The sequence below is a fragment of the Oncorhynchus clarkii genome, chromosome 11 (assembly GCF_045791955.1).
Source record: "Oncorhynchus clarkii lewisi isolate Uvic-CL-2024 chromosome 11, UVic_Ocla_1.0, whole genome shotgun sequence".
Classification (NCBI taxonomy): domain Eukaryota; kingdom Metazoa; phylum Chordata; class Actinopteri; order Salmoniformes; family Salmonidae; genus Oncorhynchus; species Oncorhynchus clarkii.
Genome location: NC_092157.1, coordinates 35,461,449 through 35,486,476, shown reverse-complemented (window position 1 = coordinate 35,486,476; position 25,028 = coordinate 35,461,449). Strand labels below are relative to the sequence as shown.

General features: G+C 43.3%; 1 protein-coding gene across 2 annotated transcripts in view; it reads left to right on the top strand.

Moving 5' to 3' along the window:
• Positions 1–981: 981 nt before the first annotated feature.
• Positions 982–25,028, top strand: part of LOC139420466 (myomesin-1-like) — a 43,177-nt gene continuing 19,130 nt past the window's right edge. Inside the window, exons 1-16 of one of the 2 annotated variants that reach the window (XM_071170648.1) lie at positions 982–1,270; positions 10,629–10,760; positions 10,901–11,075; positions 13,895–14,052; positions 14,375–14,467; positions 17,253–17,341; positions 17,581–17,622; positions 19,377–19,538; positions 19,764–19,925; positions 21,718–21,859; positions 22,294–22,493; positions 22,685–22,738; positions 23,018–23,142; positions 23,371–23,554; positions 23,967–24,141; positions 24,349–24,470. In XM_071170648.1, the coding sequence (XP_071026749.1) occupies positions 10,708–10,760; positions 10,901–11,075; positions 13,895–14,052; positions 14,375–14,467; positions 17,253–17,341; positions 17,581–17,622; positions 19,377–19,538; positions 19,764–19,925; positions 21,718–21,859; positions 22,294–22,493; positions 22,685–22,738; positions 23,018–23,142; positions 23,371–23,554; positions 23,967–24,141; positions 24,349–24,470 (1,936 nt within the window). In that variant the 5' untranslated portion in view covers positions 982–1,270; positions 10,629–10,707. Of the gene's footprint in view, positions 1,271–2,049; positions 2,263–10,628; positions 10,761–10,900; positions 11,076–13,894; positions 14,053–14,374; positions 14,468–17,252; positions 17,342–17,580; positions 17,623–19,376; positions 19,539–19,763; positions 19,926–21,717; positions 21,860–22,293; positions 22,494–22,684; positions 22,739–23,017; positions 23,143–23,370; positions 23,555–23,966; positions 24,142–24,348; positions 24,471–25,028 lie in introns of those variants that run through there. The other variant, XM_071170647.1, reaches the window with a different exon arrangement.

Genomic DNA, 25,028 nt, shown 5'->3' with positions numbered 1-25,028 from the left:
AATCTACCTTTGAGCAGTTGGGGTCGGTGGGGGGATAGGGGGGAATAAGGGGGGGGAATAAGTGTAGGGGTGACATCTACCCTCTTTATTTCTACATGTCCTTGTTCTGTATGTTGTGGTTTGTATTATTTGTAGAACTCTGGGTCTTGTTGTTCCTGTCTGCTCTTTTATGTTTAGATAAGAATTGTATACCTGTCTTGTTTTCTTATACACCATTCTTGTGTGTGTTCAAAAAAATATGTGAAACTAAAATAAAGTTAGATCAAAGCAGGAGCCTTAATATTCAATCACTACTCAGAGGATGTCACATTTGTCAGTTTCACATGCATGGTCAAAAGGCAAGGAGTAGGGCTCCACCCACACGATAAAACATGGGGATGTGCTCTCTCTCTTTCATGCAAGCACATACAATGCTAACTGGCATTTGTTATATGTGACACAGGCAACAATAGCATGGCTATAGTTAGTCACAGACACATCTGAAGCTCTCTTAGATATTGTGAGCAGCCAAGACAACCGCTAGTGAAGTGTAGGATATCGAACATTGGCACAATATGAGATGGAAATTACACCATTTTATGGGGTCAGTTATGGGGTCAGCCCAATAAGATTGATCAGAGTAGTATATAGGGCTGCCAGGCAACCAGATGTTGAGGTGTGAGGCCTAAAGTGACCTTTCTAAATGTGAATATGATACAATGACAAAAACCCTGATAGTCATTAATACATCTAAGGTCTTCTGTAAGAGGAAATACCCATTGAAATACCAAATGTATAAAGTATTCCATTATTGGGACACTGATGATGAGTTAGGCTATACTCGTTCAAATAAGTGGTGTCAAAAATACAGCAACACTGACTGATGATGAAAGGCTACACATTGTTTGTACAGTAGGCCTTGTCTAAAATATAGGCCAACAGGTAGGTAGAGTCATTTTTTGGCGTTGCAAATAGTCGCACTCGTCAATGACCAACATATTCAAACGTCGCTGGAACTAAGTTGGGTCTGCCGCTCTCTTCCTGTAGTTGCGATAGCTTCAATCCGCGCTGCACTCGTCTATATTTATCGGGTCTCCACGCCATAAAAGGACGTAACTGCGGTTTGGCTATTCCATAGTGCCAATATTATTTTTGTTGTGTAGACGGCTGCCCTGTCCTCTGCTACCGCACCTACCTGCGGCTTTGCCTGGATATCAAGCCTCGTTGACTTACACCTGGAGTTGGATCACTTTTTCCTTTGCTTGCAGCAGTTGGTGGCTTTTGGGCCTAGGTAAGTTATCTCGATACGAGTATCTGATACGATTTGTGCATCATCAGCAAAATAGAAGTAACCAGAGGTCATTTTTTCACAATTCGTTGTTGAGTATTTTATGTTTAGTGTGCATTTTGATGGTGTGATTGTTTGCAATGTGAATCCTGTGCTATGCCAGCCTCAGTCGCACACTGCAATTTGGAATTTCAGATTCACAGGCTCTTCTCATATTAAAATCATGCCCTATTGGATTGAACAACTACTGAACCAGTGCACCTGTTGCCCTCCACTCATGTCAGTTAACATCCTATGCTTATTGCCGTTTAGAACAGCCATAAAGTATTTTCAAAGCAATGGAATCTGGTAATGTATTGATTTCCATTAACAGGAAATAGGCCTAGGCTACACCAGTCAAGTTATTTGGAAAAACCCACAAAATATTTTAATTCTACATCTATCAAATCAATTTGGCTAATTTTACTACCAGAAAAGGTTGTGCATTTTATTCCTTATCCACTGATGTTGATAGTAGGCTACACTTGAGTTGTGTACAGAGCATGAAGATATTGATCTGGCACAATCAATATAATTTCCCCTCCCCACAATCCAATAGAGACAATGAAGGGCATGACCTTTCCTCTGTGATTTATTTCAAGTAAAATAATACAATAACAACAAGTATCATCAAGACAAATTGTAAATGAAACCGAAACATTAAAACAACTAATAGCTTACAAAAGTACATTTCGAAGCAATGCTTGAACTGTATTGAACAAAACCATTCTCAAACACTAGCTAGGCAGACTACAAGAGACTGAGAATTCAGTGCTCGTGCCAGGAACACCGTGCAGGATGTCTGGATCCATACCTTTTTACCAGAAACAGCACCGCCACTATGACCGTGGCTACCGCAGCAAGGAGGTGGAGTCGGCTGTTAGCCAGTACCAGTCGAGCAGCAGCAGCTATGCCACCCGCAGCAGAGCCAGTGCCAGTCTCAGTGCCAGCAGGGGGTAAGGAGGAACAGGATGCCCTGCAGCACAGTAGCTCTGGCCCATATCCATGCATCCCCTCCATGCTGGTGTCAGAAGATGGCCCTGTTGCCCTTGTAACCCCATCACCCCCACCCACCTTACTTCCTATCTCATACCTCTGGCAACTTTTCCCATGCCATCCATGGCCTCCAAATCAGTCGGTCATGCTTAGTAACCCTCATTTCTCTGCGTTAAATCATTACTCTTCTACTTCCTGCTTCTACACCTGCAGTATTAATGTTTGACCACTCCCAGTAACATTCTTCAACCTTATCTGTTTTCTCTAAAAACCATTCCACAAATATAATGTCTGTGAATCCTGCATGCAGTTCCAAGTAGCCCGTTGCATGGATACTGTGTATATCGGTGTCTGTTGCACACTGCTCTGTCTGCTTTTGAACTAATGCACTTTTTTTTCTTTTAAGACAACCTTCTCCTAGTTCCCACTATAGTTCAGTTAAACAGAAATAGAACATCTCAGATTCACACCGGCTCTGTCGTCATAAATGTTTGGTGCGGGCCGGGTATAATCAAGCTTTAAAGGAATGCACTGTGTTGCATAATGAAGTGTTATTGACCTTTGCCATGGCCTATAGACTGAAATAACATCCTGACCCATGCATAACATGTCTCTGGGAATGTGAGCTGTGGTGTAGATTCTCTGCCTTAGTTGTCGAAACCCCAGTTTGAATGGTTTACTTCCTTGAGGACTTGTTTCCCTATTAAGATATTTTGTATTTTTTTATTTCACCTTTATTTAACCAGGTCGGCCAGTTGAGAACAAGTTCTCATTTACAACTGCGACCTGGCCAAGATAAAGCAAAGCAGTACGACATAAACAACAACACAGAGTTACACATAAACAAATGTACAGTCGATAACACAATACGAAAAAATCTATATACAGTGTGTGCAAATGTAGAAGAGTAAAGAGGTGAGGCAATAAATAGTCCACCGGTGAAATAATTACAATTTAGCAATAACACTGGAGTGATAGATGTGCAGATGATGATGTTCAAGTCGAGATACTGGGGTGCAAAAGAGCAAGCGGGTAAGTAATAATATGGGGATGAGGTAGTTGGGTGTGCTATTTACAGATTGGCTGTTTACAGGTACACAGATCGGTAAGCTGCTCTGACAGCTGATGCTTAAAGTTAGAGAGGGAGATAGATATAAGACTCCAGCTTCAGTGATTTGATAAAAAAACTAAATTGCAATTCGTTCCTGTCATTGGCAGCAGAGAACTGAAAGGAAAGGCAGCCAAAGGAAGTATTGGCTGTTTGAATGAATGCTTACGAATCTGCTGCTGCCTACCATCACTCAGACTGCTCTATCAAATCATAGACTTAATTATAACATAATAACACAGGTCATTAATATGGTCGAATCCGGAAACTATAATTTCGAAAAAAACTAAACGGAACCGTTCTGTTTTCTAAGTCTAAATATTCTTGTTACATTGCACAACCTTCAATGTTATGTCATAATTATGTAAAATTTGGGCAAATTAGTTCACAATGAGCCAGGCTGCCCAAACTGTTGCAAATACCCTGACTCTGCGTGCAATGAACGCAAGAGAAATGACACAATTTCACCCTGTTAATATTGCCTGCTTACCTGGATTTCTTTTAGCTAAATATTCAGGTTTAAAAATATATACTTCTGTGTATTGATTTTAAGAATGGTATTGATGTTTATGGTTAGGTACACAATGGAGCAAGGACAGTCCTTTTTTGAGCTTTTGTTAAATATTCCCCCCAGCGTTGCATCGATTATAGCAATGCAGGACACGCTAGATAAACGAATATTATCAACCATGTCTAGTTATAACTAGTGATTATGATTGATTGTTTTTTATTAGATAAGTTTAATGCTATCTAGCAACTTAACATGGCTTCTACTGCATTCACGTACCAGGCAGGCTCCTCGTGGAGTGCAATGAGAGGCAGGTGGTTAGAGCGTTGGACTAGTTAACAAAGTTTGCAAGATTGGTTCCCCGAGCTGACAAGGTGTAAATCTGTCGTTCTGCCCCTGAAAAAGGCCGTTAACCCACCGTCCCTAGGCCGTCATTGAAAATAAGAATGTGTTTTTAACTGACTTGCCTAGTTAAATAAAGGTGTAAAAAATAAATATATATATATTTTTTAATCTGCAAAATATGCGCCCAAAAATACCGATTTCCGATTGTTATGAAAACTTGAAATCGGCCCTAATTAATCGTCCATTCCGATTAATCGGTCGACCTCTAGTCCAGAGTAGGGATGCTAGTCGGGCGGGATGGTGCGGGCAGCAATTTGTTGAAGAACATGCACTTAGTTTTACTAGCATTTAAAAGCAGTTGGAGACCACAGAAGGAATGTTGTATGGCGTTGAAGCTTGTTTGGATGTTTGTTAGCACAGTGTCCAAAGAAGGGCCAGATGTATACAAAATGGTGTCGTCTGCATAGAGGTGGATCAGAGAATCACCAGCAGCAAGGGCGACATCATTGATGTATACAGAGAAGAGAGTCAGCCCGAGAATTGAACACTGTGGCACCCCCATAGAGACTGCCAGAGGTCTGGACAACAGGCCCTCCGATTTGACACACTGAACTCTATCAGAGAAGTAGTTGGTGAACCAGGCGAGGCAGCCATTTGAGAAGCAAAGGTTATTGAGTCTGCCGATAAGAATGTGATGATTGGCAAAGTCGAAAGCCTTGCTTATTGAAATGATCGATTGCTGTAGATTTATCAGTGGTGACAGTGTTTCCTATCCTCATTGCAGTGGGCCACTGGGAGGAGGTGCTCTTAATCTCCATGGACTTTAGTGTCCCAAAACTTTTTGGAATTAGTGCTACAGGATGCACATTTCTGTTTGAAAAAGCTAGCCTTTGCTTTCCTAACTGACTGAGTATATTGTTTTAGGGAGCGTTTGACATTGATGAGGGGTGGTTGTTTGACCGCGGAAGCATTACGCACGCAGGCAATGAGGCAGTGATCGCTGAGTTCCTGGTTGAAGACAGCAGAGGTGTAAATAGAGGGCAAATTGGTCAGGATTATATCTAAGGGTGTCCGTGTTTATGGATTTGGGGTTGTACCTGGTAGGTTCCTTCATAATTTGTGTGAGATTGAGGGCATCTAGCTTAGATTGCAGGACAGCCGGAGTGTTAAGCATGTCCCAGTTTAGGTCACCTAACAACAGTACCAACTCTGAAGATAAATGGGGGGTGATCAATTCACATATGGTGTCCATGACACAGCTGGGGACTGAAGGGGGTCTATAGCAAGCGGCAACGGCGAGAGACTTGTTTCTGGAAAGGTGGATTTTTTTTAAACTAGAAGCTCAAATTGTTTGGGCACAGACCTCAATAGTATGACAGAACTCTGCAGCCTATCTCTGCATTAGATTGCAACTCCGTCCCCTTTGGCAGTTCTATCTTGTCGTAAAATGTTATAGTTAGGGATGGAAATTTCAGGATTTTTGGTGGCCTTCCTAAGCCAGGATTCAGACACGGCAAGGACATCCGGGTTGGTGGAGTGTGCTAAAGCTATGAATAAAACAAATGTAGGGAGGAGGCTCAATGTTAATATGCATGAAACCTAGGCTTTTACGGTTACAGAAGTCAACAAATGAGAGCGCCTGGGGAATGGGAGTGATGCTGGGAGCTGCAGGGTCTGGGTTAGCCTCTACATCACCAGAGGAACAGAGGAGGAGTAGGATAAGGGTACGGCTAAAGGCTATAAGAACTGGTTGTCTAGTACGTTTGGAACAGAGAGTAAAAGGAGCAGATTTATGGGCGCAGAAGAAAAGATTCAAGGCATAATGTACAGACAAGGATATGGTAGGATGTGAGTACAATTTAGGTAAACCTAGGCATTGAGTGACGATGAGAGTCTGGAGGCATCATTTAAGCCAGGTGAGGTTACCGCATGTGTGGGGGGTGGAACAAAAGGGCTTGCTAAGGCATTTTGAGCAGGGCTGGAGGATCTACAGGGAAATAAGACAATCCCTAATTAAAACAGCAATAGACTAGGCATATTGACATTAGGGAGAGGCATGTGTAGCCGAGTGATCATAGGGTCCAGTGAGTAGCAAGGCGAGCTGGAGACACGCCGATTCAGACCGCTAGCAGGCCGGGGCTAGCAGGCTAGCAGATGGGCCTCCGGGTGACTTCGCAACGGAAGAGCCTGTTGAAACCCCCTCGGACGGTTATGTCGGCAGACCAGTCATGATGAATCGGCGGGGCTCCGTGTCGGCAGTAAAGGGTCCAGGCCAATTGGCAAAGGAGGTATTGTAGCCCAGGAATTGGCTGAAGGATCTCTTCGGCTAGCTGGGACATGGGCCTAGCTCGAGGCTAGCTCCAGGCTAACTGGTGCTTGCTTCGGGACAGAGGCGTTAGCCAGGAGTAACCACTCGCTAGCTAGCTGCTATGATCCAGTGTAAAGGTTCAGAGCTTGCTGTAGGAATCCGGAGATGTGGTAGACAAAAGGCAGTACAGATATGCTCTGGGTTGATATCACGCTGTGCAGACTGGCCGGAATTGACCAGAATGAGGCTGGCTGATATGTCTGAGTTAACGGTGATGACCGCTAGCAGTGGCTAACTGACTACTAGCTAGTAGCTAGTTAGCTGGCTAGCTTCTGATTGGGGTTCAGATCCGCACCACGTTGGGAGAGGCGGGTTACCTCTGTTCAGTCCGTAGATGGAAATTGAGATTAAAAATATAAATGATATATACGAAGAAAACGATATATACACGGGACAAGACAAAACCGACGTCCGACTGCTACGCCATCTTGGATCGATGACCTTGGTTCATTGTTCAGCCAGTACATCCATTGGTGGCTTCCTCTCGCACTTAACAAAGATGCTATTTTGCGTGGGTGCGTAAGGCTTTTTAGCATGCTTCTCTTAGAGCCTTCTACTGTGTTGTGATCTGGAGACATAGTTTGAAGTTTGCTATGAGTTAAAGTTGTATTTGGGGTCAGCAGCAGGTAGCCTAGTGGTTAGTGTTGGGCCAGTAACTGAATGGTCGATGGTTTGAATACCCGAGCCAACAAGGTGAAAAATCTGTCAATGTGCCCTTTCGCAAGGCACTTAACCCACATTTTCTCCAGGGGAAACAGTGTTTAAACCCTTTACAATGAAGATCTGTGAAGTTACTATGGCTGACCCTGTAAAACAACACATTTCACTGCACCTATCAGGTGTATGTGACCATAAAACCTTTTTTAGGGTGGGGATTGTTTCCACCTGTGGATTTCCCGGAACTGTTGAATTCAGCGGTCATTAATCTCTTTCAGTGGTTTGTTATTTGCTGTTTGAATTATTTTATTTAAGGAAATATTGATGACATATAGGAGTATTTACGAGACTATTCTGGCAATCTATGGCCGGCCTAACAACAGTGGTTGTGACTATATTGAATGATGTGTTGAAATGTTGGCGGCCTCGCTCTTATGAACACCTGGCATCTCTAAATACACTGGCCTTGACAGTGTGCATAGGAGGTCAAAGGGTGTCTGTGAAGCGAATGGTGCCTCATTTGGGCCTTTATGGTTGAACGTCATGCTGTCAGGAATTTACCCAGCTTTCCCTGCCTTATGATTAGTGACACCATTGGTTGAACCATAGTACTCTACCTTGCCACATAGAAATGTACTTATGGCATCTTGTATCTTGTATCTTGTATTGACAAGACGGATTCAAATCAAACCAAAAAGCCTCAGAAAGTGACATTTTCTCCCCTGTTGGTGTTTGAATTGAATAGCCTTTTGCTGTTTAATATAGTCTGATGGTGACATAACAGAAGTTATGGAGATTTTCCTGGTATTGTGCAGACATACCAATTGTTCCATTAGGAATACTCATTGAATGGGGATTGCCTTGCCTGCATTCCCATTCATCCTTGTCGTAATCTATCAACATTTATTTATTGATCTTTATTTTACCAGGTAAGATTACTTATTTTCTTTTACCGCAAGGACCTGGAGAAGATTTACAGGGGGAGGAGAGGGGATAAATGAACCAATAGGAAGCTGGTGGTGATTAGGTAGCCATGATGGATGGTATGAGGGACAGATTTGGAATTTCAAATCAAATTCACTTTTATTAGTCACATGTGCCGAATGCAACAGGTGGTAGACCTTACAGTGAAATGCTTACTTTACGAGCTCCTAACCAATAATGCAGTTTAAACAAAATATGAGTAAGAATAAGAACCTTTAACCTGTCTCCTCCCCTTTACCTACACTGGTTTGAAGTGGATTTAACAAGTGACATCAAAAATGGATCATAGAATTCACCTGGTCAGTCTGTCATGAAAAGTTTTGTTCACTCAGTGTACATTGTATGCACACATAGGATGGCACTGTTTCATATTGTCTAGATTATTATTATTTTTTTGCCTATAAGGCACTGTACTGTTAATTACGTGTTGATTTACTTGTGAGAATCAATTTGGTGTAACCTAAATAATGGTTGTTTTGGATGCTTGTATTGTCAGGTGTGTGGGTTTTCAGCTGAGATCCTTTGTAAACTCAGCAAAAAAAGAAACGTCCTCTCACTGTCAACTGCGTTTTATTTTCAGCAAACTTAACGTGTTAGTATTTATATGAACATAAGTTTCAACAACTGAGACATAAACTGAACAAGTTTCACAGACATGTGACTAACAGAAATTAAATAATGTGTCCCTGAACAAAGGGGGGGGATCAAAATGAAAAGTGACTGTCAGTATCAGGTGTGGCCACCAGCTGCATTAAGTACTGCAGTGCATCTCCTCCTCATGGACGGGACCATATTCGCCAGTTCTTGCTGTGAGATGTTACCCCACTCTTCCACCAAGGCACCTGCAAGTTCCCAGACATTTCTGGGGGGAATGGCCCTAGCCGTCACCCTCCGATCCAACAGGTCCCAGACGTACTCAATGGGATTGAGATCCGTGCTCTTCTCTGGCCATGGCAGAGCACTGATATTCCTGTCTTGCAGGAAATCACGCACAGAACGAGCAGTATGGCTGGTGGCATTGTCATGCTAGAGGGTCATGACAGAATGAGCCTGCAGGAAGGGTACCACATGAGGGAGGAGGATGTCTTCCCTGTAACGCACAGCGTTGATTGCCTGCAATGACAACAAGCTCAGTCTGATGATGCTGTGACACACCGCCTCCAAATCAATCCCGCTCCAGAGTACAGGCCTCGGTGTAACGCTCATTCCTTCAACGATAAACGCAAATCCGACCATCACCCCTGGTGAGACAAAACCGCGACTCGTCGGTGAAGAGCACTTTTTGCCAGTCCTGTCTGGTCCAGCGACAGTGTGTTTGTGACCATAGGTGATGTTTTTGCCGGTGATGTCTGGTGAGGACCTGCCTTACAACAGGCCTACAAGCCCTCAGTCAAGCCTCTCCAGCCTATTGCGGACAGTCTGAGCACTGATGGAGGGATTGTGCATTCCTGGTGTAACTCGGGCAGTTGTTGTTGCCATCCTGTACCTAACCCGCAGGTGTGATGTTTGGATGAACCGATCCTGTGCAGGTGTTGTTACACGTGGTCTGCCACTGTGAAGACGATCAGCTGTCCGTCCTGTCTCCCTGTAGCGCTGTCTTAGGCATCTCACAGTACGGACATTGTTTATGGTTCATTGAACAAGCTTGGGAAACAGTGTTTAAACCCTTTACAATGGAGATCTGTGAAGTTATTTGAATTTGAAAAAAATAAAATTTGAAAGACGGGGTCCTGAAAACATTTATTTTTTTGCTGAGTTTATTTTTTGGGGGGGATTTTATCATCCTCAAGTGAGGGACATCAAGGAGATTAACATTCAAAAGCTTGTTCAGTACATGAGGGCAAATTTGGTCATGATCGCCACCAGTTTTTTATTCACAGGACAGGACACCTACTCTCCTATGACCACAATGTTTAGTTTCATTCCATCTCATTGGTCTTTTTTAAAATGTTTTTTTTGTTGCTCCTATGTTTAAAGAATTTGATGTATCAAAACTGCACACTGGTGACTACAGACGATCGACCCCGTCTTAATTCAGTCTTTTATTTTGTCATTGCAGACATGTCATTACACAGCATGAACAAGCAATGCATATCTCTTATAGCTAGACCAGGTTTGTTGGTAGTCATCGCTCTGCTGTGCAAAGGCTTTTCTCTTTCTTCTTTGCACAGTTAGAGATATTTATTAGAAACACAGCTAAACCCATCCAAGCCACCCTCCCTTGTTGATGACTAATATACCCAATAATACAACCTTTCTCCTCCTCATCCAGCCCTTCAGATTACATTGACATGACTTGATGTTATTACATTGTGTTAGGTTGACACTGCTGTATTAACATTATCCTGTGTCTTAGACTTAGTGCATCGTACTCTGGGCTGGAGGAGAGCAGACTGAGCCCAATCCCCAAGAGAGCCAAGCCCACCTACCTGGCTATGGACAAAGAGAACCAGATCATCGGCTATGTAGTTCCCATCTTCAGGGGCAGGTAAACGAATCATCCACCTATAAGCCTTAGCGATGCGGAGAAGTCAGGGACATTTTGATTTCGGTGAGTGATTCTGACCAATGACCCTGAAAATGACCCCACTGCCCACTCTCCTCCCTGGCTTTGCTCCGCCACCTTAGTCAGGAGTATGCCAGTGGGCTTTCAGATACGGAGGAGGCCCGGATGAAGGAGAGTGCTGGATACATGGCCCGGAGGAATCTGTTCACCAGTGGGTTAGAGATGGAGAGGACGGAGCAGACGTCTAGGAAGGTGTCCGTGCGCCAATCAGCCGAGCACATCTCCCTGAGCAAGCGGGTTAGTGCAGGAGTTTGATGTCATAGAGGGAAATTTTCCTTTATCCCATCACATTGAGGAATACGGCATAATGCGCTCCTTCGTGACATCATAATGGGAATATTGAGTCTTTGTCATGTCGTAGATGTCAGTAGGGCTGCGCAATTAATTGAATTCACATCAAAATCGCAATGTTTACATGTGCATTATCCATTTTGCAGAAGCGTTCAATATTTTGAAACGCCACTCAGCCGCATGTAACAGGCTCTCCTCTAGCTGCAGCCCAATTTGGTGACCGGAGTATTGGCGAGTGGGTGTGTCGAAAGGAGTGGGTGTATGGAAAGCGAATCAGCTAATTGACTGTTTTTTATGGGTTTGATTAGGCTGCAGAGCGACCCGAACCGAGTTGCTTCTTACTGGGTATCACGATCATGTTGCCGGCGGTAGCTAACGTGCCAATTTTTTTTTCTCTCACATTATTTTATGTCAAGTAGAATAGCAGGCTACACAAGAAATAACTAATATTGATAACCATCCAGATGTCACCTTGGTACATACAGCCTACTAATAAATGGGACAGAGTGCCCTTCGCTCCAGCTTGACAAGCACTACCGTCTGGCAATGGCGTGGGAAGTAGCTACCTAATACCCTAAATCAAGGGAACAGTCAAAGTAAGCAAACTCATGAAGCAACAGTACACCCATCAGTACTTTTAATAAAAACATGTATAGGTTTATAATTATTTGTGTGAAGTCCGACTCATCCTCTGGCTTCGAAACAGAAGTACAATCTCTCGCTGTATGGTAGATCAATGTAAGGTTGTTTATGGTAAGAAACGTAAGAACAAAAAACACAGCTCAATCAAAACCGTCTAACCTATAGCAGAGCACTTTCGACACACCCACTCCTTTCCACACACCCACTACTTTCCTTTCGACACACCCACTCGCCCATACTCCGGTTGCAATATTGGACTGCAGCTACCCTCTCTTCCCTCTTGTAGCTGCGTCACACAAAAACCCACCCCCTGTCACTCAAGCAGCGCAGTCACTCCTCCTAGTTGTTATTCACTCTAAAGTTGCATGCTGTTTTGTTAGGTCAAATGCAGTCAACACATTGGGCGGATTAGATTATGCTCGGGCGAAAGCGGGGAGGGAGTAGCGCCATTCTCAAATCAAACAGATCTGTGCCGCTCTGACATTTTGTCAATAAGGCAGCATGGTGCATCGCCCAGAAACATACACCATCTCTTTTCCAAAAAATAAATGTTAGAAAATTCTAACTCGTTTTCATTTGGAAGGGAGATAAAGCTTGAGGGCAATCACTTTTGCATGTGAAAACACAAAATTCCAAATTCTTTGAGTGAATCCTACTCATTACTCCACTTGCTTCTACGTCACTTTGTTTTGAGCCAATTTTCGCGGTGTGTTTTGAACGGGGCACCTGGCTCACGCCTGGGAGGCAGCCCAGTTCCAAAACGAATGCAATCAACTATTGCCCGGTGCAAATCACGCCTACACAGGTGCCAGGCGAGATTAATCAAACCCCTGTATTGTTCCAAACATGAACGTTGCTGCTTTAAATATAAATAATTGTATTTCTAGAATTCCAACAGTTCGCCGACGTGTTTGGAATGATATCACATGTCCAATCGCAATATTTGGTAAAACAAATCGCAATTAGGTTTTTTGTCCCATATCGTGCAGCCCTACAGTAGATGCCGGAATTCCTTTGTGACATCACATTGGGGAATGCTGGATAATGCTCTCCCTCGTAACATCATAATGGGGTAGTTTGATGACTTCCGACTGAACAATACCTTCTCTTGTTACACCACAGAGTGACATTATTTCCCTCATCGACAAAGAGAAGAGTACAAATGTATGATCTTAATTTGATCAACATTTTGTTTATTAGACAACAGTAAATGCAAACTTGTAATGTATTCAAGGTTTTAAAAGGCTTCTAAAATAGAAAATAAATGATAAATGAATGTTTACTGGTCATGAAAAGCATGCAGTATAATAGAGCTAAATGTGGAATAATCGTAAATGCGTAGTTCTGACTATACTCTTCTTCAAGGTGATGATATTAAAACCAAATAGTTATAACATTTATTTAACAATCCCTTAAACGGCACGTAGTTATCAATGGTTTTAGCGGAGCTGGGGTATCCTTGGCCCCCAGCAGCCAAATCAAACGCTCTGCACTGTTTTACACTATGACACGATATTGATAACGACCTTTTCACCTTTATGACATCACAGAGGAGAATAATCACTAAATGACTATCATAGATGGGAATACCGTAAGAAATCTATTAGCAAAGTATCACAGGAAATGTATTGTCATAAGAGCAATGTTTCTTTCCATGGATTAATTCTACTCTGCTTCCCCTTCCCTTGGAAGGTTACTTGTGTCCCTCATTCAAATGTTTATGTCAAGGCATATCCTGCCCCATTCACTCAGGAGGATCATAAAAGCTACAGTGTCACTTGATTGGGGCACACACTGTACTTAGTCTATCACCTTTCTGCCAGCACGTCATGCCACTGGGTGCTACATTCAGTGTTCAGAGAGCATTATAGGATTATGTGTTAAGGGTTATTGGAATCAGCTCTAAGAAATGGATTGCCAAGCAAATGCCTAGTAAATGCTTTGTTTGCTTCAAGGATGCATCGCAAATGTGTTATGAATTCATGGGGAATGCCTAAAATGTTTTCTACAGGCTTCTGGGGGTATAGTGTTTTACAGTTGCACCTCAGAATGTGTTATTGTAAAGGCTCTATAAATGCCATACGAAGGCTCTATAAAGGTTAATTGAACAAACTGATCCCCAGATCTATGAGAACGAGGAGTACCACAAGTGTATGAATGAGGATAGCCTGATGCATGCCCCGGAGTTTGTGATTAAGCCTCGCTCCCACACGGTGTGGGAGAAGCAGTGTGTCAGGCTGCACTGCACCGTCTCTGGATGGCCTGACCCACGCGTTGTCTGGTGAGTACTGCACACTTACGCATGCACACACACCACCCTGGATAAACCTTGACATGACCAACTGATCACTAACACAATACACACCAAATCAATCCCTTATGGATAGAGCATCAGCAATTGTTGTCCTCTCAATCCTATCCTCATGTCATTGCACTAAAACACTATAAAACGCACTATACATCTCTGGTGTCTACCTAGCCTCTCTGTGTTGACTCTCCTTGATTCTGATCTGTACTTTTTAAACTCTATTTTCCTCCTTTTCATAATCCTCTCTGCTTCCCTTGCCTTCTCTTGTCTCCTCCTGTCCTCATTTCACAACAAGGTACAAAAACAATGTGACAATCGATCCAATGGCCCGCCCCGGCAAGTATAAGCTACAAAGCAGCTACAACGTGCATTCACTGGAGATCGACAGGTAGGCACACCCCCAAAGCCACAGGGTCTTTCAGTATGTGTCAATCGTCCCAGAGTAGGAGTGCTGATTTTAGGATCAGTTTTTCATTTTTAGATCACAATGAATTAGATTACATGGACAGTGGCGTTCTGATCCTAGATCTGCGTTCATACTCTAAGGGTGCTTTCACACTTGGTTCCTTTCAGCCAATTGTTGTGTACTGAGTGCGGTTTGCTTAAATTTATGTGCAGTGTGAATGCTCCAAAGGAACTCAAACCCCTCAAAAGAACCCCAAAGCGAACCAAACTGAGACCATCTCGAGAGCTGGTCTGAGTTCGGTTCACTTGAAGTCTCCGGTTTGGTTCCCTTTTTTAGTAGAATGTGAACACAAAGCTTACCAGGTTAATTTATCATTATTCTCACACCTAGCACTAGGCTACTGCAACACAGTTTTCCCTGCTATAACCCATCAGATTGGTGCCAAAAACAAATGTGCAAGTTGGCAGTACAATTTGGAGTACACCATTTTCAATTAAAGCATTATTTATTCTGCAATTATTCTTCTGCCATTTATCCTATTACCAGTCATTTTTACATGTAAATATTATATTTAATTATAATTTGTATGTCTTATTAACTGAATGCAAACTATTAGCTTCCAAAATGTATGTAGGTACATCTCTGGCTGTCTGATAACAGGTTCGGATGGTATGGCTTGTCGTGCACTGTGTATTTACCCAGAGTGCATTTTTTAAATTTTTTTTTATTGATTTATTGAACCTTTTTATTTCACCTTTTATTTAACTAGGCAAGTCAGTTAAGAACACTTATTTACAATGACGGCCTAGTGGGTTAACTGCCTTGTTCAGGGGCAGAAAGACAGATTTTTACTTTGTCAGCTCAGGCATTCAATCTAGCAACCTTTCGGTTACTGGCCCAACGCTCTAACCGCTAGGCTACTTGGCGCCCCAAAATGAGGGGCATTGAGTGAATGTTGGAAAAATATCTAGTTTCCTTTCTAAACATAGCAAAGTCAATGCAAACAGGACTCAAAATAGGTGAAGTTAACTAGCAAAAGTGTTGAGTCCTCATTCAAAGGTAAGGGCAGTGTGAATACAAAGAGAACTGAGTTATTTTGCTTTTTTTTTTTACCCCAGAGTTCACTTTAAAGAGGACTGAGATCAGTTATTTTAAAGAAGAATATATGTGGAAACAACTTGCCACTTCATATGGGCCAGGTCTTCTCTCTGTGGTGGCTCATTGCTGTGAATTAACAGATACAATTAAACAACAGGCATCTCTGGCCATGGTATAATGTCAGTATGATGTCACCACCACGTCCCTAAAGCCTCTTAAGGATCTGCCCCTTTTTTTCAATTTTCTCCTAAAATGACATACCCAAATTGAACTGCCTGTAGCTCAGGGCCTGAAGCAAGGATATGCATATTCTTTATACCATTTGAAAGGAAACACCTTGAAGTTTGTGTAAATGTTAAATTAATGTAGGAGAATATAACACATTAGATCTGGTAAAAGATAATACAAAGAAAAAAAATGTTATTTTTTGTATTTCTTTTTGTACCGTCTTTGAAATGCAAGAGAAGGCCATAATGTTATGCCAGCCCAGGCGCAATTTACTAGATGGCAGCAGTGTATGTGCAACGTTTTAGACTGATCCAATTAACCATTGCATGTCTGTTCAAAATTATGAATCAAGACTGCCCAAATGTGCCGAATTGGTTTATTAATACGTTTTCTTAACTGTGCACTCTCCTCAAACAATAGCAGGGTATTATTTCAATGAAATAATTACTGTAAATTGGACAGTGCAGTTAGATTAACAATAATTTAAGCTTTCTGACAATATCAGATATGTCTATGTCCTGGGAAATGTTCTTGTTACTTACAACTTCATGCTAATCACATTAGCCTACGTTAGCTCAACCGTCCTGCGAGGGACCCACCGATCCTGTAAAAGTTCACCCCTTCATGGTGTAATACAATCACCCCTCTCAGGAAAGGTCATAGTAGGCCAGCGTGTGTGGGCAGACTGACAACCCTGGGAATGCTTGGATGGGCTCACACTGTGAACTCGTGGGACAGTGGATTTCAGTTGTTAGAAATATGATTTGAAATGTGTGAAATCAATACCCCTCTCTGACTGACACTGTATCTGTCGGTCTGTCCGTCCGTCAGCCTGTCCATCTGTCAGTGCCCTTTGCTCTGTTGTGTATCGACAGACACCAGAAAGCTGTTGGTGAAGGCCATACATTAACCGGGCCTTTTCGCAGCTTGCCTTTTGATAACAAACAGGACGTCAAAAGATAAATTCTCTGGCGATAGAGGGATCCTGTTGTGGCTTGTTTTTTTTTAAGTCATTTCACCAAGGACTAAACACTTGAGTGTCTCGAGCTGTTTCAGACCAAACAGCTTTTGAAGTTCTCTCATAGTCTCAAACTCAACCATATGTGTTGTATGTACTAAGCAGTGTAGGTAATCAGCCATGGAAAGTTGGATAGCATGTTTCTGTGACAGAATCTAACCACACATAACTTTCATACAGAAACCCATACCACCTGACACGTTATGACATCAGTGTCTATTTATTCCCAGAGTATTCCCGGACTGGAGTTCTGGAGCATTTTACAGTCCCAGCTCACATAGCTGTGTGTTGATTTATATGGCTGAGTTGGGAGGGGTGGGGGTATTTATGTACACTTGAACCATTAGGAGACAGAAACGTGTGGTGTGTGTGTGTGTGTACGAGACATTGATTCAGCTGGTCTTCTCTCTCTTCTCGTTTCAGATGTGATTTTGATGATACTGCACAGTATCGTGTTTCTGCCATGAACAGCAGGGGAGAACTCTCTACCTTTGCCTCTGTCGTTGTTAAGAGTATGTTTATAAAGTATAGTTCTCAGTCTGGTGCTTCCACAATAAACTAGACAATATTCCCCAGTATCACCCCATTGAGTAGATACACAGTGATTTAACCTAGTTTACGATCTTTCTTAGTGCTGCTTTAACTTGGTCCTGTTTCAAGTCTCCTCTGTGTGAAATGATCACATATTTCTGTTGACTACAACACAGCAATAACATGCTAATAATAATCACCTGTGTTCATTCTACTCTAGGATTCAAAGGAGAGGTAGAGGAGGCTCTCCCCATGCCCAGACGTAAGTCAGAGGAATATCATTTATTGGAAAAATATACTCAATACTCATAAAATAATATATTTTATTAATACCCATCCATATGTATTTATGGATGTGTGCATACCACCTTACCAAACAGTATTAACATAACCTATTCAGAGTATGCTAAGCTGGAACACTGTGGTGAGTTTTGAGGAGGGGGCTGGAGGGAGGTGGTGGGCGGGGCCTGGGGATGCTATGGGTGCTATTGCACGAACAGCTTTTTCGTTCCCTTGATGCTGGGAGCAGGAAAGTCAACAGACAACGAAGGTAACAGGGTCACTGAAGCTCTGCGCTGGTTTGATGACGTTTTGGTCAACTTGGTGAATTCACTGAGTGTCACTCAAGGTGTGTGCACGATCCCTATTATGTGCATCTGTTTGGAAAGATCCTGTGATAATATCTTTCAATTGCCTGGGAAAGATGGTTCGGCATGACCAAAAAAAAGCACCACATTTGTCATCAACAACAGAATACCTGAACATTTTGGCAAGTGTGGGGTTTTTGAAATTGTATGCAAGTCATAGAGCCTTGAAAGTTAAATACTGTAAACTAGAGTGACATAGAGAATACATTGAGACATACACTGTGGTTTACAACCTGGATCATTGATTTGAGACTATAGATTACTGCACTTAGTAGTTGTTTAGTCACATTCATTACCCTTTTTTGATTCATAAACGGGACTTGGATTCTAAAATCGGACACATGTGGGTTTGAAGTCTTTATCTCCTACTGGGTTTAATATGTCAAATGTGCTGTCACTGTCTACTGCATGATGTGACCCCCCCCCAGTTTCTCCAGTGCTGTTTGTACACAATCTGTAGTGACTCTTTAGTGTCTGAACACTGTACTTAATGATGTTAATGGGGGTTTTGTGTTGTCCTTCGGGTACATGGTCTCCCTGTACACGCCTCTGTCTGTTTGAAGCGCTTGGCCGGAGTCTGTGTGGGGTTCTTTTTATTTCACTTGTTCTTGGGAGGGGAAGGGTAAAATTTAATGCTACCGGATAATATTTAGTTACATCACCAATCATCCTAAAGTGTCTAAAATGTATTTTGTAGCTCAATAAAGTTACTATAAGATGGACATGAAATGTGAATGGGAGAAAATACTTTAGGCCAGTGTTTCCCAACTCGTCAGTACCCCAACAGTACATATTTTTGTTATAGCCCCGGACAAGCACACCTGATTCAATTCATCAACTAATCAAGCCCTCAATTAGTTAAATTAGGTGTGCTTTTCCAGAGTTACAAAAAAAGTGTCCTGTTGAGTATACTCGTGGACATTGCTATAGGAGATACTGACTTTGGTTGTTGGACACATGCAAAGAGACAGTGGCCAGGGAAACAAAACCAATGCATAGCTTTGCTGTCTAACCTTGTTCATAGGTTACTTACAGAGAAGGAAATCAATGTGTTATTTTGGAATTTGGGTGAACTATCCCTTTAAGAGCATTTACTTGCTCTTTGTTCGTCCATCCCTTTTGATTGGAATAATAATGCAGACAGGTGTCTATTAAGGCAGCTCCCCGCACCTCTCTGATTCAGAGGTTTTGGATTAAATGCAGAAGACACATTCTCAGTTGAATGCATTCAGTTGTACAACAGACTAGGTATCCCCCTTTCCTTTTTCCTAAATTTGAGGTGTGTCACACAATGCATACTGTTGCATGATGGGAACAAAATAGCAACCTGACCTCTAACCTTATGTTACTTGATGCTCCTTCCTGTCAGATGGCATCGTCTCTGAGTACGGCATCACCTTCGAGACCCACATCGTGGACGGGTTTGGCGTGTCATTCGGACGGGAGGGCGAGACCATGAGCCTGGGTGCCATGGTCATCATTTCCCCCAACCTGGCACGTTACCAGCCCGAGGTGCAGTGGTACAGAGACGGTAGGTGACGCCCCAGAGATCTAGGAACTATTGGCGGAGGTTTAATAAGGTTACATGGACAGGGAAGATCTGATCCTAGATCAGCACACCTATTCTGAGCTAGTTGATACATATGCCCCTGGGCTATGGGATTTATTTGAGATGCTCCTTGATGAGGAAGGCCTCTGACGATGGTAGGGCAGCCATTTTAACCTGATCTCGCTCCTTTGTTTCTTTGTCTATCAGATGTTCTTCTGCAGCCCTCCAAGTGGTGTCAGATGCACTGGAGTGGAGACAAGGCCACGCTGACCCTGACGCACCTGAACAAGGAGGACGAGGGGCTCTACACCCTGCGCATTACCACCAAGACTAAATATGAGACATATTCTGCTTACGTCTTTGTCAGAGGTGGGGACCTTTACCATGAGCAAAACTGAACACCACTGCTCTCTGTCACATTATCACTCCTCAGTCGATTACATGCCTTGTTTACTGATTCGCAAGTTTAACAGATTTTATTTTTCACAGTGTGTGTATGTTTGAGTGCAGACATTATGGCCACTTGTTTACCCCCTCTGTTTCCATTGGCCTGTCTCATGTTCTATAGTGTGATTAACAGTTTATCGTCAACGTCACACAGACATCTCAACTGGCACCAGATAACAATGTAATCATGGTCCGTGTGTGTGTGTGTGTGTGTGTGTGTGTTCTTAAATATACATTAAAGTTGAACCATAGCAGTCTCTGGTTAAACTTACCTCCGCATATAATGGAACTCACTCATTATGACTATAGTAGAGTCAATTAACTCCTGTCACAATCTCTGGCCTGATTTTGTATAACATGGGGAAAATGATGCACACTGACGGCGTCAATTTATTCATTAAGGTCCACTCTTAGCACCTTTTTTTCTATCTAGAACCATGTCCCCATAAGATAACCCTTTTTCGGTTCCATGTAGAACAGTGGAGGCTTCTGAGGGGAGGATGGCTCATAATAATGTCTGGAACGGCGCGAATGGAATTGCAAACACATGGAAACCATGTGTTTGGCGTATTTGATACCATTCCATCGATTCCTCTCCAGCCATTACCACAAGCCCATCCTCCCCAATTAAGGTGCCACCAACCTCCTGTGATGTAGAACCCTTTTTACAGAGGCTTCCTACATGGAACCCAAAGGGGTTCTCCTATTGGGGACAGCCGAAGAACCCTCTTGGAACCACCCTTTTTTCTAAAAGTGTATTGACCTCTGTTGTTCCATGTTACTCATTCTCTTGCTAACAGATGAAACGTGTGCTCTGTAGAGTGGATGGAAATGGGCCTTGCTCTCTCTGTCATGGTTCAGGGTTGCTCTGTAAAGAGACGGACAAGGCTAGGCTATTCTCAGTGAGCTCAGATCTGAAATGGGTTTGGCTGGGAACAGAGGTAGATGATACTGTATATGTCTCTTCTTCCAGGAGAGACAATTGCCTGCTGAGTCTCCTTATAAGCCACAGGGCTTTCTTGTTCTCGCTCTCTCGCTCCATCTTTATCTGTCTCTTTCACTCTCTATCTTACAGACACACACACGCGCGCGCACACACACACACACACACACACACACACACACACACACACACACACACACAGTAAAATATAATACCAGGCAGTATATAGTCCTACAGTATATACAGCTAACGTAGACATATACATAGACATACAGTCCCCAGACCACATAAGTGGCTAATTTTGTTTCTCACTTTATTGAAAGCATGTGTTCTGTCTTTTTAAGCATCACCTCTCTTGTCCCCTTTAACTGAGAGGCACGCTGCTGCTATTACTGGGATGTGTTTAACTTAAAGGCTAGTAGCATTCCTGGCACTTAGCTGTGGAGCCACGTAGTTCAGCAGGCGGGGTACAGCACTATATGTCGGCACTGTATCAAAACAACAAGCCTCAATCAAAGTACTGTACACTATAGAGATCTTATCATGCACTATGGATTCTATATGTAATTCTATGCCTTATAACTCAATACAAAAAGTCAAGGAAATGTACATCAACTGTGTTCTGTACACACTCAGATTGTGTGTTTTGTGTTAGTCTGATAAGATATTTTACTGTGTGTGTGTTTGCGAGAGAGAGATAACTAATGAGAAGGGAGGAAGAAAATACTACACCAGCACATTTGACTGACAATGTGTATGTTCCTGTATCAGATGCCGACGCGGAGGTGGAGGGAGCCCCTGGTGCCCCACTGGATGTGACGTGTCAGGACGCCAGTAAGGATTACGTCATCGTGACCTGGAAGCAGCCGGCTGTGGACGGTGGCAACTCCATCCTGGGCTACTTTGTGGACAGGTCGGTACCATCCTCCATCACTACATGCCCGTTCTGGTAGGGCCCCTAACCTTAAGGTTAGGCTCCACAATGCCACCCGGATGAGAGACCTCAAGAGTGGAGTCGAAGGAAAAACCCTTGGCTTATCATGACACGGCTAGGAGAACGCTTCTCTCCCTTTTTAGTGCCCCTTGTACCGCCATTCACTCCAGTTACAACTGCAGATAACCTAGAAGAAGAGGGACAGATGTTTTTCCTGATCATGTGACCTGACCTCTAAAAAAAACACACAAAAAAACATGTGAAATGACCTCGTTATGGCTATAACAAGGGCCCAGAGTTTTTCCCCGATCTTACCAATAGACCTAACTCTGGGCCTTATCAAGAAGCCCGTACCAAGTTTGTTATTGAATGTCTGATGGAATGAATTCTGTCTCTTTGCGCCCTGTGTTCAGGTGTGAGGTTGGTACCACACACTGGAGCCAGTGTAATGACACCCCCATTAAGTTTGCTCGTTTCCCCGTGACGGGGTTGGTGGAGGGGCGCTCCTACACCTTCCGTGTGCGTGCCGTCAACAAGTCTGGCATGAGTCGGCCATCCCGCACCTCTGAGGTGGTGGCAGCTATGGATCCTGCCGACCGCACGCGTATGAGAGGTATGGTGGGCACCCCGATCTGGCATCTGCCCCTCCCTGTCTGTCTTCTCTCACATTGTCTTATGGTACTGCTAACGTCTTATGTTGTGAGTATGTAACTTTGTGATGTCTAAATGGTTTTAGTATTATGCATATCTTTTCTTGTTAGTAACTATGCATCAGTAACATTCTCCTCTTCCCATGGCCTACAGGGTCCTCTGCACCCTGGACCGGCCAGATCATTGTCACTGAGGAGGAGCCTGCAGGTAGGAAGGAAATGCTTTTGCACTCTTCAATGATGATCAATACTCTCATGCTGCTATAGTTCTAAAAAAAGACCTAGTGTTCTTTGATTGGAAGGATAATGAAAGCTCTAGTCTAGATCAATAGCCTGGTTGCCAGTCTGTTGCTCTTGCCAACTCCTTGTGGAATTGTCACGTTTGGCTTAACAATGACACTGGAATAGGCAAGAGCACAAACTGATCTGGGACCAGGCTTTGAGATCAAACCCCTTATACATTATTTTTCACATTACTTCCTATCAGAGGGTGTAGTCCCTGGCAGACCCAAAGAACTGGAGGTCACTGAGGCCACCAAGAACTATGTGGTTCTGAGCTGGAAAGCCCCTGGAGAGCGAGGCCACGAGGGCATCATGTACTATGTGGAGAAGGTGAGGAATAAATACTGAAATCATATACCTTATCTGTAGCGTGACTCATCTGCTTACTTAACCATCACTGTTATCCATAACAACCACCATATCAAAATAATTCAATAAGTAATCATATTTTTTTATTTGAGTTTCTATCTGGAAATAGAGTATTATATACTGTGGTACTGCAGGTTTGGAGGGTTGGAGCCCTACTCTTAACTGCTTTGCGTTGCATTGTGTGGTTAGTGTGTGTCTGGTACAGACAGCTGGCAGAGGGTGAACACAGAGATCCCGGTGAAGTCTCCTCGCTACGCCCTGTTTGACCTGGCTGAAGGGAAGGCCTACAGATTCCGTGTGCGCTGCTGCAACTCCGCTGGTGTGGGCGAGCCTTCAGAGGCCACCGAGGCCACCACTGTCGGGGACAAGCTGGGTGAGGGGTCACAGGTCACACTTCACACGCCACCGGCACCAACCTCGTGCCCTGCAACACGAATACCTATGGACCGAATCCTAACATTCTATACAGTACAGGAAAAGTACAGAAATGTATCCACTCACTACTGTACTGTAAGTCGCTATGGATACGAGCGTCTGCTAAATGACTCAAATGTCAAATATACACATGTAACACAAACCATCATGTACATCCTGCATTTAGATCAATGCATCTATACCTCAAGTTAGGATTCTGCCTAATGTGCAATCCCCTCCTTATCAGTCTACCTGGGTTCTAGCAAGCTATCAATCAACATTATAATTCTAATTTGACACGCACTCATTCAAAATGGAATCCTAATGTGCTTTCATTTGATCTTAGTTGAATAAACCTCTCCTGTCCCCAGATATCCCATCTGCCCCAGGACGTGTAGTTCCCACCAGGAACACTGACACGTCCGTGGTGGTGTCCTGGGAGGCTTCCAGGAATGCAAAGGAGCTGGTGGGATACTACATCGAGGCCAGCATCGTGGGCAGCAACACGTTTGAACCCTGCAACAACAAGCCTGTCAAAGCCACCAGGTACAATGGTCCTTCTAACTGTCCTCTCTGTTTCAATTGTTGTTTTACAGAAATGCTGACCGTAACTCATTTGGTGTTAAAACCGTAAATTATGTTGAGCTCAAGTTTGTCAAAACAATTTCCTCACTCAAACGAAAATGTCCAAAAAATGTATAAAACGAAAAAGCATGTCTTTCTCAAAGCGTTTCTGTGTCCTGGTACTCACAGGTTTGTCTGCCACGGTCTGGTGACAGGAGAGAGCTACGTGTTCAGAGTGAAGGCACTGAACGCCGCTGGGCTCAGCGAGTGTTCTCAGGAGTCTGAGGCTATCAAGGTGAAGGCTGCTATTGGTGAGTGAGACAGAGGGTGTCATGGCACACCCTCACAACAGGATAGGATGGGTAGTGTTTTTTAGGAAGACTATGACGAGCCACAGGCCTATACAAGGAAACTATTTTTGTTTATGTTTGATGAAATTCTATGAAGGGATCTACAGTAAGGTATGATGTTATGGTAGGACCAGGGAAGCCTCTTAGCTCTATGGAGATTTGATTATTGAGTCTTCTGCATATTCTTCACTGTTACTTTTTAGTTTATATGTCCATGATGAAAGAAATGCAATGTGCCCACACTGAACATGGGTTGAGCTGATGTGTTGTACCCTTCTATTTTTTTCTGTCCATCGAGACATCACATTGTCAACTCTGTGTACCATCAGCATTAGACTCCTCCCACATGTTATTTTCTATGCCCCCCCCCTCTCCCCCGATGAGTCATAATCTATCCCCACCCTCCCTGCACAACCTGAGGCGTGGCCAGGGTCAGGAGTTGTAGACTTCCTCTAACTTGGGTCAGTGTGATCCAGCTCAGCGGTTGTTACAAACCAGCCCCCCTTGGTTCCTCTGTCA